Raw genomic sequence first — 16,268 nt, 5'->3', positions numbered from 1 at the left:
TGATTGGATTAGAGCCATGAAACTACCTGTGATTTGTACCACCACGCGGGGAACACAATGGGTCGCTATTACTTGCGCGTAGTTCCACTATATTCGGTACCAAATAGGTTTGTGATTAGTAGCAATCAGGAGCACCGTGCAGTCATGCTTTTACGGTACCCGTGATTAGTAGCACTATATGAGCGACACAAGGGTTCTGGCTTGCCTATGATTAGTACCCACTGTATAAGGAACACCACGGGATAGTACGAGTCCCTGTGGTTAGTACACTTACGTGATGGAAACCATAGGTTTGCGTTGCCTGTAAATGGCGCTGCCATGTGCGAAACACCGTAGGTCGGTATTACATGTGCGAATTTCATAACCTGTGAGTAGTACCATAATGTGTGGAATACCGCGAGTCTACGATACATTTGATTAGTACCGCACCATGTCAAATACCATGGTGGTTCTTTCCAAGCGATAAGTACCATTTTGAGAGGCCGCTTACCAATATATTGGACACCTTTTGCTTGTAAGCATTATCTGTTCAGTATTGAGCTATAGAACCAGTCCCTTTGTCAGTATTACTATTGTTTTCGGGAGTTTCTGAGGCTGAAGCATTGCGGGTCGGCTCCACTGATTGTTTTAACTTCATATCCATCCGTTCATTTTTCGTCCTCACGCTTTGAATTCTGGTCAGTGGAGGATTTTGGATTTTATTTTGTCATTGCATTTCATCTCATTTCGTACCATCAGGGGCCGATGACCTAGAAGTTAGGCCCCTTAAAACAACAATCATCATCATCAGCAGCAGCAGCAAGTAGCACATCCCCCTTTGGATTACCGCTTGTGGGTGGGGGACGCAGACGAAGAATACACCCACGGTATCCCCTGCATGTCGTAAGATGCGACTAACTGGGGCCCAAGGGGCTGTCAACTTACGAGTGTGGATTGGCTACAACGGGACCCTTAGCTGAGTCTTGGCATTGCTACCACTTAATTGTGCCAGGCTCCTCACTTTCGTCTATCCTGTCCGATCTCCCTTGGTCAACTCTTATTCTTTTCCAACCCCGACGGTATTAGAGCATTCGAGGCCTAAAGAGTCTTTCATTTCACACCCTTCGTGGCCCTTGCCTTTCTTCGTCCGTTACTTCATCTTTCGAGTGACGGATACCTACTTTCTACTTCTTTTTTCTCTCTCTCTCTCCTTACCCTCTGTGGGTGGGGTACGCAGACGAATAATACACCCACCGTATCCCCTGCATGTCGTGAGAGGCGACTAAAAGGGGCGACCAAGGGATGTTCAAATTGGAACCATGAAACTGCTTTTGATTCGTGCCATCACGCGGGGAACACCATGGGTTGCTTGTACTTGCGAGTTGTACCACTATATTCGGTACGAAATGGGTTTGTGGTTAGTAGCAGCAGAGATTTGGCTCCCCTGTGGGTTTCCAGAACCCGTGCGTCGTACCCATGTGAGCAACACTGCGGGTCTGGGCGTAGCCTGTGAGTTGTACCACTATATGAGCGACACCGTGGGTCTGCGTTGCCTTTGATTAGTATCCACAATGTGAGGAACACCGCGGGGCCCGTGGGACCGGCACCCGTGCCTAGTACACCTAGATGAGGAAACTGATTGGTTTGCGTTGGCTATGAGTGGCGCCATTGGGTGAGAAACACCATAGGTCTGCGTTACCTGTACGAAGTACAATACTTGTGATTAGTACCATCTTGTGTGGAACACCGTGAGTTTCGCTACTTTTGATTAGTACCCCAACATGACAAATACCATGGTTCTATTTTACTCGCGACATGTACCATTCTGGGGGGCCTTAGACACGGATTTTGCACCCCTTTAGACATCAAGCATCATTGTGCTTTCTGAGTGGTCCCTTGGTCAGTAATCAATTATTTATGATCTTTGTTTGAGTCTGATCCACTGTAATTTTTTTTTTGTTGGGTTCATGTCCATCCATTCATTCTTCATGACATTTTTTATTTTAATTTTATTTTGGTCAATGGATGAATTTGAAATTTTTGTTCTTTCATTTCGTATCAGTAGGGGCCGATGACCTCGATGTTAGGCCCCTTTAAACAACAAGCATCATCATCATCATCATCATCATCTATGAGAGAATGTCCCCCTGTGGGTGGGGGTGGTAGAATAACACCCACGGTATCCCCTGCCTGTCGTAAGAGGCGACTAAAAGGGCCCCAGGGGCTCTGAATTGTGGAGCGTGGGTTAGCGACCACGGGGCCCTCAGCTGAGTCCTGGCATTGCTTCCACTTACTTGTGCCAGGCTCCTCAATTTCATCTATCCTGTCTGACCTCTCTTGGTCAACTCTTGTTCTTTTCCAACCCCGACGCTATTAGGTTTGCGAGGTCTAGGGTGTCCTTCATTTTCACGCCATTCGCGGCCCTGGTCTTCCTTTGGCCGATACCTTCATTTTTTGAAGTGTCGGACCCCTTCCACATTTTCCCTCTGATTAGTGTTTTATAGAGGATGGTTGCCTAGTTGTACTTCCTCTTAAAACAATAATCACCACCACTAGGAGAGAATGTCCAAACTTCTTGATGGATGGAAAACAAAAACAAGTAGAATTTCACACAGTTCAGGAAACTTAACCATAAACAATTACAGTAGTGACATCTTCTGAGAAAATTTACAAGTTGATCCAGTTTTAAGTTCAGAGTTCCTCCTGTAGAGGAGGTTTTATTAGCGCAAGATTTAAAGGTGCGGCGTAGTGGTGTACCTCCCGATAAAATTATTATTATTAATGCAGCGTTTTAGTGAATAACAGAGGTGAAAGAAGGTGCTAGCTTGAATGGGTGGATATACGAAAATTGAAAGATAGATTTAAAACCTTAAAATCGGCAGTTTTATTTCTTTCTTAACCCTCCCCCTTTTTTCTTGTTCTTTTCAGATGTTAAATTTTAACAAAAAACAATTCGATAAGCGAATAGCAAAATCTTAATAGTTCGCCAAATAATTAAGAATGATTTACAAAGTTAGCTCGTAAGCTTGAAAAACACGTTTAGAAAGGTTTAAAATAATCAGAGAACAAATTTACAGCCTGAGCTTGAAGCTCCAAATTACAAATTTTACCTGAGCACTACTGCTCCTTTCAATCACTAGTCAAGGAGACGGTTCTCCCAATTTCTATTACACCACTAAGAGACGAAGTATCCAAAATATGCAGTCTTATAAGAGCACCTTTGCTCCACAAAATCTAGGAGGCAACTCTCCAAAGATTATACTATTCCACCCTTCCAAGGCACAATTAAACCTTTACATTGATGGGAAGAGCGTCTTTGCTTTACAGATGCCACGAACCTACTACGCAGGCGTAGCAGGGGGAGAGGTGATACTCCCACGTGGAGCATCCCAGGTGGCGGATAGTGGGTCCTAACCGGCTTGCCGACGGACTTGAGGGAAATAAAATACCTCTCGCGGACCAAAACAAACTACCCCCTGCGGGTGGGGGACGCACATGTAGAATACACCCGCAGTATCCCCTGCCTGTCGTAAGAGGCGACTACAAGGGGTGACCAAGGGATGATTGAATTAGAACCATGAAACTACTCTTGATTAGTACCATCACGCGGGGAACACCATGGGTCGCCTTTACTTACGAGTAGTACCACTGTATTTGGTACACAATAGGTTTGTGAATAGTAGCAGCAGAGAGTGGTTCCCCTGTGGGTTTCCAGTACCCGTGCGTCGTACCCATGTGAGCAAGACCGCGAGTCTGGGCGTAGCCTGTGTGTTGTACCACTATATGAGCGACACCGTGGGTCTGCGTTGCCTGTGATTAGTACCCCCTATGTGAGGAACACCACGGGGCCCGTGGGACTGGCACCCGTGACTAGTACACCTAGGTGAGGAAACTCATCGGTTTGCGTTGGCTATGAGTGGCGCCATTGTGTGAGAAACACCATAGGTCTGCGTTACCTGTACGAAGTACAATACTTGTGATTAGTACCATCTTGTGTGGAACACTGTGAGTCTTCGCTACTTTTGATTAGTACCCCAACATGACAAATACCATGGTTCTACTTTACTCGCGACATGTACCATTCTGTGAGGCCTTACACGTGGATTTTGCACTACTTTAGACATCAAGCATCCTCGATTCAGGATTCTGCTGTATGAGTGGTCCCTTGGTCAGTAATAAATTATATATGATCCTTTTTTTGAGTTGAATCCACTAATTTTTTGTTTGCTCGTTTTTTTTTGCTACATGTCCATCCATTCCTTCTTCATGACGATATTTTCTTTTTTGGTCAGTTTATAATTTTGAATTTTTGTTATTTCATTTAGTACCTTTAGGGGCCGATGCCCTCGATGTTAGGCTCCCTTAAACAACAAGCATCATTATCAACATTCACAGGTAATCCCTGCCTGTCGTAGAAGGCGATTTAAAGGGTCATGTAGCCATGGTCCCCTCTTTACTTTTTATTACTTTTCCGAGGGTCAGATGTAGACCAATTCCAAATTTTGATGTGCGTGCTGCCCTGAGATGTGCCTCTTACGTTTGCGATTACGCCCAAAAGCCCGCAATTAACCACCCAGGACTCTTGCGGGTGGGAGTGCCATGTACCTTGGCAGTAGTATCCGCCTGACAACAACCGAATGCCAGAAGGACATATCATTACTAATTTATTTTAATTTTTCTCTCTATATATTTAGTGCTCAGTACACGCTTTGGGGTACATGCTATTGCGGGTGACTGGAGGAAGGGAGTCTTAGTGCTCATTGCCTCAGTCATCCAGTATTAGGCATCGTCCAACATCGGACCCCGGGCAGTACCTTCTACGACCAGGTGGGTATTGCCTTGGCTGCTTGGTTCGGCTACAGCGACCCCTGATCGGAGTGGGTTGCATTCGGGGAGGAAGTTTTCGGGCATGGCTACCAAACGAAGTCGGCTCTCTCAAGGTGGTCCCCCACCTAAGTCTTTTGTTTCCCTGAGAGGTTCAACTCCCTGGGAACATGCGCAGCGTGAAAGAATGGGATCCAGCTTCCCTAGGTTTCTGGTCGCTACCAGAACAGATGGGCATGATTTTAAGCTGGTGAAGTAGACTTTTTTTTTTTAGAAACATCGAAGGCGTCTACGGTGAACTTGAGGACCTCTATAAAATGCGCATCGGTAGTTTGCTTATGAAGACTCGTACAGCACTGCAAGCTGATCAGTTGCTTAAGTGCGACCACTTTGGCGAAATCCCCGTCAAAGAGAAGGAGCATAAGTCCTTGAATCTGGTTCGCGGACTCATCTTTCACCGCGACCTTATTTTGAAAACTGACGACGAGTTGATGGAAGACATGAAGCCACGAACCTGCTACGGAGGCGTAGCAGGGGTGGAGGTGATTCTCACACGTGGCGCGTCCCATGTGGCGGATAGATGGGTTCTAACCGCCTTGCCGGCGGACTTGAGTGGTACCTCTCGCGGACCAAACACACTACCCCCTGTGGGTGGGGGAGGCAGACGAATAATACACCCACGGTATCCCCTGCCCGCCGTGAGAGGCGACTAAAAGGGACGACCAAGGGATGATTGTATTCGAACTATGAAACTACATGTGATCAGTACCACCACGCGGAGAACACCAAGGGTTGCTTTTACTTGCGCGCAGTACCACTATATTACGTACGAAAGAGGTTTGTGATTAGTAGCACACAGGAGCACCGTGCGGTCGGCTTTTGCGGTACCTGCGATTAGTACCACCATATGAGCTGGACCATGGGATTATAGCTACTATGATTCTGCCTTGCCTATGATTAGTACCCACTATATGAGGAACACCACTGGATAGCGGATGGTCACTGTGGTTAGTACTCGTATGTGATGATCACCATAGGGTTGCGTTGCCTGTAAATGGCGCCGCAATGTGAGAAAAACCATAGGTCTGTATTGTAAGTCGAATTCTATAACCTGTGAGTAGTACCAGAATGTGTGGAATACCGCGAGTCTCTGCTACTTTTGATTAGTACCGCAACATGACAAATACCATGGTTCTACTTTCCCAGCGATAGTACCGTTATGAGAGGCCGATAACTTGGATTTTGGACCCCTTTTAGACTGCAAGCATCCTCGATTCAGTATAATGCTCTAGCAGCAGTCCCTTGGTCAGTAATCCTATTGTTTGTCCGTCAGTTTCTATGAATGTAAGGTATTACGGGTGGCATCCACTGATTGTTTTAAATTCATATCCATCCATTCATTCTTCGTCCTCATGTTTAAATTCTGGTCAGTGGAGAATTTTTAGCTTTTAATTTGTCATTCCATTTCGTCTCATTTCGCACCATAAGGAGCCGATGACATCGATGTTAGACCCCTTTAAACAACAAGCATCATCATCATCATCACGAAGACATGAAGAACCGTGGCGTGACACGCGTCCGGCGCATTACGCGCAAGGTCAACGGTGAAGACGTTGCTACTGGTGCCTTCATTGTCTCTTTCAAGTTGTCAGTGTTACCAGAGAAAGTCAAGGTAACAACTTATCGTTGCGATGTGAGGCCGTACATCCCGCCTCCTATGCGATACTATCAATGCCAGCGATTCGGACATATGGTATCTCGCTGTTCGAATCCGTCTGTATGTGGTACATGTGGACGAGTAGCTCACGGCGCGGAGGAGTGCACAACTCCGTACAAGTGCACTAACTGCTCCGGTTTTCATTCTCCTCGGGATCGGAATTGTCCGACATACCTGAGTGAGAAGAAGATCCAGGAGATCAAGACCCTGGATGGTCTTTCCTACCTGGAAGCGCGCCGTAAGTTTAATTCCACGAATAAACGTGCCCGTACACTCGACAATAGCATGATAGCTCAGAGTCTTCCAGGTTCGTCATTTACTACATCGTCATCTGTGCTGATCGCTGCGCCCAAGGCGACTGTTGCTGCTCCCAGCAACGTCGCAAAGAGTAAAAGCTCGAAGGGGAGGGACCACACCACCTTCGACCAACCAGACGTCTGTGCCGGCTGGGAACGGCCAACCGGTACAGCAAGAGGGGAAGGCTAAGTCTGCCCTCCTTAAGAGCTCGGCGAAAGCCGTGCCCTAGCCAGCGGAGGCGGCATCGTCGACCAGGACTGGGAGAACATCTCCCCGCCCATCTAAACTCGAAAAGAAGAAGGCGAAGAAGGGCGACCTTGCTAAGCGCTCTCGCAATTCCCCTGCGAAGGAGAAGTCATGCCCGCCACCTGGGGCGTATGAGTCTGCGGCAGGAGGTACTCCTGCCCCCAAACCTGCGCGCTCTCCTCGTAGGGGAGCTACTCGCCCCCGAAAAGCGTCGAAAACCTGGGCGGCATCCCCGCCGTCTGTTGATGACGGGATGTATGTCGCGCTGTCCTCTACATCTACGGATGTAGATGTTGATAGTGTTTAGGCTTGCGAGCATTTTGTCGCTCAAAACCTAACACGCCTTATATCGTACACACTATGGCACTGTTACAGTGGAATTGTAACGGTTATGGCAGGCATCTTGCTGAGTTACGTCAGCTCATTAGTGAGTACGCAGCGAATATAGTCTGTATTCAGGAGACCAGACCTGGTCATCATACGGTCTTGAGAAATTTCAGACTATACTCTACAGAACGATAATATGCTCACCGGGCTTCCGGTGGCGTTGGCATTTTTGTACGTTCTGATACCTACAGCGAAGAGGTTCCATTAAGAACCCCGCTTGAGGCTGTAGCTGTTCGCGTTCTGCTGCCTGTCAAGGCAACCGTGTGTAATGTTTATTTCCCACCAGGCCAGCATCTTAACATACCTGATGTCGCTGATCTAATAGATCAGCTTCCACCTCCCTTCCTCTTATTGGGTGAATTCAACGCCCATCACCCCATACGAGGCTCTGAGACGCCATAACCCCGGGGAAGAGAGCTAGAAACATTACCAACAGAGTTGGATTTATGTATTTTGTACATGGGGAACCAATGAACATTTTCCCATCATCTTTACTTGGTTGAAACATAAATCCGTCGAGGCTCCCCCTCGATGGATTCTTAAGCATGCTGATTGGCCAAAGTACTCATCACTAGCTGTCTTTAATGACGATATCAGGCAGACCGTCGGCGAGGAAATAACTTACGTCACCCAAGTTATTCTTGCTGCTGCTGCTGCTGGGGAGTCCATCCCGTTCTTTTCGGGACTCCTCGCCGAAAACTCGTTCCTTGGTGGAATGAGGAAATAGCAGCAGCCATCAGAGAACGCCGTCGCGCTCATAAACGTTACCGTCGACAGCCTACTGTGGCCAACTTGGTAACATTTAAGAAACTCCGCGCTAAGGCGCGAGTTCTTATTCGACAAAGTAAGAAGGCTTCATGGGAGAGATGTGTGTCGTCTATGACGTCACAAACTCCATCTCAAGTGTGGACTAAACTTCGACGTACTTCGGGTATCCAAGGATCATCATCTGCACCGGAAATTTCCATTGCAGGCAGTGTCGCCACTGACCCTCTCGCGATTGCTAACCATCTCGCTAGTCATTTCGCGGATGTATCTGGCTCCGGGAATTACTACCGTGATTTCCTCGCTCTGAAGCGGGAGGCAGAACGTCATCACCTCAGTTTTGCCACTCATGCTTCAGAGGACTACGGCGTGCCCTTTTCGGAGTGGGAACTCCGCAGCGCATTAGCGCTTTGCAAGGTCACTTCTCCTGGACCAGACAGCGTCCATAACCAGATGCTGAAGCACCTTAGTGAGGACAGTCTTTTATCTCCTTCGTGTGTTCAACCGAATCTGGATGGAGGGTGATTTTCCGTCTCAGTGGCGAGAGGGCATCGTCATTCCTGTCCTCAAGCCTGACAAAGATCCTAAGTATGCAGGAAGTTACATACCTATTTGCCTTACCAGCTGCCTGTGCAAGCTATTTGAGAGGATGGTAAATCGCCGACTTGTGTGGTGTCTGAAGAAACAAGGACTCTTGTCCGAGTACCAGTGTGGTTTTCGAGCCGCTCGATCCACCACTGTCTACTTGGTATGCCTGGAGAGCTCTGTCCAGGATGCGTTTTTCCGCAAACAGCACTTGGTAGCTGTTTTCTTTGACTTGGAGAAGGCCTACGACACCACATGGCGATATGGTATCCTTTCAGTCCTGCATCAATGGAGATTCCGAGGTAATTTGCCGGTCTTTATTGCGAATTTTTTGTTCTCCTTCTATTCCGTGTCCGATTAGGGAGGACATATTCGCAATACCAAGTTCAAGAAGATGGAGTCCCAGAGGGATCGGTCCTTAGTGTCACTCTGTTCGCGATTGCCATAAACGGTATTTTCGCTGCTGCTGGTCGAGCAGTAATACTGTCGCTATATGTGGACGATTTTGCTCTGCACTATAGCTCGTGCAGTATGGCAGTCGCAGAGCGACAGTTACAGCAGGCTGTTAGGAGGGTGGAGCAGTGGACCTTAAAACATGGCTTTCGGTTTTCTACCGCAGAGACCTCTGTTGTCCACTTTTGTCGTGAACGTACTCTTCACCCTCATCCCGAGCTCTATTTAGGAAATGTCGTTCTGCCAGTTGTTGACACTTACCGATTTCTTGGGCTCCTTTTCTATAGTAAATTATCGTGGGAGCCACATGTGCTGCAGTTGAAAGTGCATTGTGCTAAGAAGCGTAATATCATGAAGTTTCTTAGCAGCACGTCTTGGGGGGCTGACCGCACTGTTCTACGATTCTATAGGGCACATATTTTATCCCGGTTAGACTACGGTAGTGCAGCATATGGCTCAGCAAGACCAAGTGTTCTTTCAAAGCTGAACAACATCCACCACAGCGGGGTTCGGTTGGCGACTGTTGATTTTCGAACAAGCCCCATAGCTAGGCTGCTCGCTGAGTCTGGTGTGCCGCCTTTACATCTGGGGTTCCAGCAAATGCTTCTATCTATGCTGCTAATTTGCGACAGATGCCATTTCATCTAAGCTATCCTTGCGTGTTCAGCAATGGCAACCGTTTGCAGTACGCTGCTTATCCTCGAGCGACGCGGCCGGTAGGGATACGCTTGGATAGCAGTTCCGTATTGTTTGACGCACCTTCGGTTCCTTGCCTTGTCAGATAACCAAGTGGGGTACCTCTGTGGGTCGTACGACGACCTGAAATAATCCTGGATCTGCACACTGGCTCAAAGGAAAACACGGACCCTTCGATTTATGGGAGGCTCTTCCGGTCCGCCACGAACCTGCTACGCAGGCGTAGCGGGGGGAGAGGTGATACTCCCACGTGGCGCGTCCCAGGTGGCGGATAGGGGGGTCCTAACCGGCTTGCCGGCGGACTTGAGGGAAATAAAATACCTCTCGCGGACTAAACACACACCCCCTGTGGGTGGGGGAGGCAGACGAATAATACACCCACGGTATCCCCTGCCTGTCGTGAGAGGCGACTAAAAGGGGCGACCAAGGGATGATTGCATTCGAACCATGAAACTACATGTGATTAGTACCACCACGCGGAGAACACCAAGGGTCGCTTTTACTTGTGCGTAGTACCACTATATTAGGTACGAAATAGGTTTATGACTAGTAGCACACAGGAGCACCGCGCGGTCGGCTTTTGCAGTACCTGTGATTAGTACCACCATATGAGCAGGATCATGGGATGATAGCTACCATGGTTCTGCCTTGCCTATGATTAGTACCCACTATATGAGGAACACCACGGGATAGGGAGAGGTCCCTGTGGTTAGTACTCTTATGTGATGAACACCATAGGTTTGCGTTGCCTGTAACTGGCGCCGCAAAGTGGGAAAACCTAGGTCTGTATTATACGTCGAATTTCATAACCTCTGAGTAGTACAATAGTGTGTGGGATACCGCAAGTCTCTGCTACTTTTGATTAGTACCGCAACAGTACAGATACCATGGTTCTACATTACTAGCGATAAGTATCTTTCTGAGGGGCCTTTGACTTGTATTTTGGACCCATTTTGGAAGTGGTCCCTTGGTCAGTAATACTATTAACTGTGATAGTTTTTTGAGTCGGATCCACTGATTGTTTTAAATTCATGTTCATTCATTCATTCTTTCATTCATTCATTCATTCATTCTTCATGACATTTTTTATTTTGGTCAGTGGATGATTTTTAACTTTTACTTTGTCGTTTCATTTCGTACCATTAGGGGCCGATGACCTCGATGTTAGGCCCCTTTAAACAACATGCATCATCATCATCATCTTCCGGTCCGTTGTTGGCCGCTATCCAGGATCAGTCGTCGTCTACACGGATGGTTCAAGGACAGATACGAAGGTGGGCTATGCGTTTGTTGTTGACAATGATAGGTTCATTTTTGCTCTTCCGGCAACCTGTAGTCGGTACACAGCAGAGCTCTATGCTATCTGTGGAGCTCTGCGGTAAGCACTGTACACTGAGCGCCGACACTTTCTTCTGTGTACTGACTCCTTGAGTTCGCTCCAGTCTATAGATACCGGTTTTCCTCGGCACCCTCTGGTGCAGCGGATCCAGGACCTGCTGGCCAGGTGTTGGGACGCCGGCACCAGAATCACGTTTCTGTGGCTCCCAAGCCACATTGGCATAGAGGGAAACGAGTTAGCAGATCAGGCTGCCAAGGAGGCAGTTACACTGCCCCCGTTGCCTTTCAAGGTTCCAGCAAGTGATATTCGCTCCCAGCTGAGACATCTGGTTATGTCCCATTGGGAGATGGTGTGGCAGGCCACTCCACTCCCCAATAAGCTGAGAGAGATAAAAGGAACAACGACAGTATGGAGGACTTCCCTTCTGGCTTCGCGGATGGAAGGCGTGGTATTATGTCGTCATCGGATCGGCCACGGTATCATAACTCACTCGCATCTTTTGAAAGGAGAACCCCCTCCGGTGTGTACCTGCGGCGACCATCTTGGTACACACCCTTACTTTGTGTGTGGACCTGGTCGATCTGCGCCGTAGTCTTAACCTTCCGAGTACAATCTCCCCTATCTTGCGAAATGACGAGCAGTCAGCAGACATCGTCATCCGCTTTATGAGGTATAGTGGTCTGTTTTATCGTGTGTAGTGTTGTGTTTTGTGCTAGTGTATATGTGTCAATTGCGCTTTTATCCTATTGACTTGATTTTAGTTAGTGTTGCGCATTTTAATGTGTTATATTAACGTCTAACGTAAATTATGTATCTACATTTGTACAACCAGGCAATGCCTTATTCCTGTGTCTCCTATATTTTCTCTTATTTTATTCCAAAATAAGGCATTGCGAATTAGATCCAGTGATTGTTTTAATCTCACTCATTTTTCATCACCTCATTTTTTTGACTCTAGTCAGTGGATATGTTAGAAAATTTTAACTATTACCTATCATGTCGTCCACCTCGTTTCATTAGGGGCCGATGACCTTCGATGTTAGGCCCCTTTAAACAACAAGCATCATCATCATCATCATCATCATCATCATCATCATTTGCTCTACAGTTTTACACTTAGGAATCTATTTTCGAAAATTCACACTTTCCAGGCACAACCTACATTTAACAAAATTAACCAGCGTTCACTCTCATTTACGCTCAACACTCTGATACCTTTAACGTGAAATGACCACGAACCTACTACGCTGGCATAGCAGGGGGAGAGGTGATACTCCATGTGGCGCGTCTCAGGTGGCGGATAGGAGGGTCCTAACCGGCTTGCCGGCGCACTTGAGGGAAATAAAATACCTCTCGCGGACCAAACACACTACCCCCTGCGGGTGGGGGACGCACATGTAGAATACACCCACGGCATCCCCTGCCTGTCGCAAGGGGCGACTACAAGGGGCGACCAAGGGATGATTGAATTAGAACCATGAATCTACTCTTGATTCGTACCATCATGCGGGGAACACCATTGGTTGCATGTACTTGCGAGTAGTATCGCCAAAATTGGTACGAAATAGGTTTGTGATTAGTTGCAGTAAAACGCCTGGCCTGGTGGATTCCAGTACCCGTGCGTCGTACCCATGTGAGCAACACCGCGGATCTGGGCGTAGCCTGTGAGTTGTACCACTATATGAGAGACACCGTGGGTCTGCGTTGCCTGTGATTAGTACCCCCTATGTGAGGGACACCACGGTGCCCGTGGGACCGGCACGCGTGACTAGTACACCTAGGTGAGGAAACTCATCGGTTTGCGTTGGCTATGAGTGGCGCCATTGTGTGAGAAACACCATAGGTCTGCGTTCCCTGTACGAATTGCAATACTTGTGAGTAGTACCATCTTGTGTGGACCACCGTGAGTCTTCGCTACTTTTGATCAGTACCCCAAAATGACAAATACCATGGTTCTACTTTTCTCGCGACATGTACCATTCTGTGGGGCCTTAGACGTGAATTTAGCACCCCTTCAGACATCAAGCATCATTGTGCTTTATAAGTGGTTCCTTGGTCTGTAATAATGTTATTTTCGATCTCTATTGAGTCCGATCCACTGGTTTTTGTTTGTTTGTTTTGTGTTTTGTTGGGTTCCTGCCCGTCCATTCATTCTTCATGACATGTTTTATTTTTATTTTGGTCAGTGGTTGCCTTTGAAATTTTTGTTCTTTCATTTCGTACTATTAGGGGCCGATGACCTTCGACGTTAGGCCCCTTAAAACAACAAGCATCATCATCATCATCATCATCATCATCATCATCATCATCATCATCATCAGACAGCTGCTCTTCAACAAGGTAATGGCCGCTTAACACTTTTATTTCTTGCTAGCTCAGCAGTTTAACCCACGGGGAGGGTCCGAATTCTTTATTATGTAACCTATCTTCAAACATGTAATTTGCCGTCGCTTTTGTAAAACTTCACATATCTTTAACTGTAAATCGGGGATGGAGAGTGCTTTACCCTCTCGAGCTCGCCTTCATTTTGGGATTTGAGGTGACTACATTTTCGTAACCATTTTTATGCTCTTCCTTAATGTGTTAAATTTATTTTGTATACGAGTCACCTCCATAGTTTGGGAATAGCCCCTGTTTCATCGGCCCAGTGCCTGTTAGGTTTTAAGAAGTTTCATGTAGGTGTGCAGATTCTCGCCTCCATTCATTTTGCATTTTGGGCCATTAACTTGACCTGTTATTTTTCTACTAAGGTCCAGTAAGTTTGGTACAAGTTACCCCTGTTTCTTTGTAAGTATGCCTTGAGGGCAGTTAATGGATAAAGACTGTTGGGGCTTTCGATAGGCTCAGGAAATTGAGAGCGGGTCAGCTCTTTTATTTGTGGTAAATGTGCCTCTAGGAGGCTTCACATTGCTAGGTGGGAGCAAGTGCTCCATGTAATTAGGGGATTTCTGCCCTTTGGTAATAGGTGTTTGTGAGCTGAGAGCTCAGAAATTGTAAACGTTAGGGCTTGCAGCCCAGATTGTTAAATCGTCTTTGAATCTTGTATTTCCTGCTCTTGTACCTGATTTGTCTTGTTTTTTTTTTAAGTCTGAAGTTTCATGTAAAAATTGTTAAGTTTTGCTATTTTCGAAAATATAACCTTTAATGCAATTTTAATCCATATCTCAGCTTTGTAGTTAGACCCATTCCAGCCCGCACCTTCTTTCACCTCTGCATTCCACGGGTAGCCCCGTAAAAAATATTATTATTTCTTTTTATTTCAGACTGGAGAAACGCTTGGATGTGGTTTGAAAATGAAGTGACCGAGATTGGAATTGGAACTAAGACATTTTTGAGCCGTGTTGTCTTAGGTAAGGTCTCTTATCTGCGATGATCTCTAACGGTTCACTACTTTTATTCCTGAATAAATATTTCTACAGTCAATTGAATCTTGCAGGTCCTCTACTCTCCGCGACGTTCAAGGCAGCACACATGGGTTACAACTTTAAAGATTTGTTGAAGGACAGACTTTCAGGTAATAATACTATGAATATAAAGTATAGGTTTACTTATATGACACTGTGATATCACAGTTTTCAATCAAGTGTATATTGGGAAAGTAAATGAAATAATTCCTTCATTATCCAGGCAGCTGTACTAGACGAAAAACGACGAAAAGTAGAACGACTATTCGTAAGCTGAATTTAGCCAGGGCCGTTTATAGCTAACGGTAAACCCGATGGCCCTTTAGGGTGAAAGCGAGGGGGGCAGTGATATGTAAAGAAATCAAACGAATTTTTAACGTTCGATAATGGCCGATTAAAATACTAAACCCAGGTATACTTGATGAAAAGTATATTATGAAATTTTAAGACGAAAGAAATGTCTACATTGAAAAGCTTAATTTAGTTTTGTCTATTACCGTTTTCGAACTCTGTTTAAACAAAAACTTCGTTTTATTTCCGTGCTAAACTGTGTGTTCATTGATTTCTCTAATTAATATTAACGAGATTTGCTACATCCTACTCCGACAGTCACAGTTCTCTGATCTACTCATTGTTGATTATGCTTGTATGCAAAGTTCTTACTGCAAATCGATACTTGGAAAGTATACTGAGACTTGTACATTTCTATTTCTACCAACCTACTACGCTGGCGTTGCAGTGGGAGAGGTGTTCTTCCTCGCGGCGCGTCCCAGGTGGCGGACAGGGGCGTCCTAACCGGCTTGGCGGACTTAATGAAATAAAATAGCTCTAGCGAACCAAACACGCAGACGCAGACGAAGAATACACCCACGATATCCCCTGTCTGTCGTAAGAGGTGACTAAATGGGGCCCAAGGGGCTCTCAACTTGGGAGTATGGATTGGCGACCACGGGGCCCTTAAGCTGAGACTTGATATTGCTTCCACTTACTTGTGACAGGCTCCTCACTTTCGTCTATCCTGTCCGACCTCCCTTGGTCAACTCTTGTTCTTTTCCGACCCCGACGGTATTAGAGCATTCGAGGCCTAGGGAGTCTTTCATTTCCACGCCCTTCGTTGCCCTTGCCTTTCTTCGTCCGTTACTTCATCTTTCGAAGTGACGGATCCCTTCTTTCTTCTTCTTTTCTCTCTCTTCATACCCCCATGTGGGTGGGGGACGCCGACGAATAATAGACCCACGGTATCCCCTGACTGTCGTGAGCGGCGACTAAAAGGGGCGACAAAGGGATGCTGGTATTAGAACCATGAAACTACTATTGCTTAGTACTATCACGCGGGGAACATCATGGGTCGCCTTTACTTGCGAGTAGTACCACTATATTTGGTACACAATAGGTTTGTGATTAGTAGCAGCAGAGAGTGGTTCCCCTGTGGGTTTCCAGTACCCGTGCGTCGTACCCATGTGAGCAACACCGCGGATCTGGGCGTAGCCTGTGAGTTGTACCACTATATGAGCGACACCATGGGTCTGCGTTGCCTGTGATTAGTACCCCCTATGTGAGGAACACTACGGGGCCC

The 16,268-nt window shown here is 46.7% G+C and overlaps 1 protein-coding gene across 1 annotated transcript in view; it reads left to right on the top strand.

Moving 5' to 3' along the window:
• LOC136871627 (uncharacterized) overlaps positions 1–16,268 on the top strand; it is a 160,997-nt gene that overhangs the window by 44,329 nt on the left and 100,400 nt on the right. The window contains exons 3-4 of the mRNA XM_067145094.2: positions 14,552–14,638; positions 14,725–14,802. Coding sequence (XP_067001195.2) covers positions 14,552–14,638; positions 14,725–14,802 — 165 coding nt within the window. The remainder of the gene's footprint in view (positions 1–14,551; positions 14,639–14,724; positions 14,803–16,268) is intronic.

The sequence above is a fragment of the Anabrus simplex genome, chromosome 4 (assembly GCF_040414725.1).
Source record: "Anabrus simplex isolate iqAnaSimp1 chromosome 4, ASM4041472v1, whole genome shotgun sequence".
NCBI lineage: Eukaryota > Metazoa > Arthropoda > Insecta > Orthoptera > Tettigoniidae > Anabrus > Anabrus simplex.
Note: the sequence above shows the minus strand (reverse complement) of the source record. Positions and strands in the feature narration are given on the sequence as shown.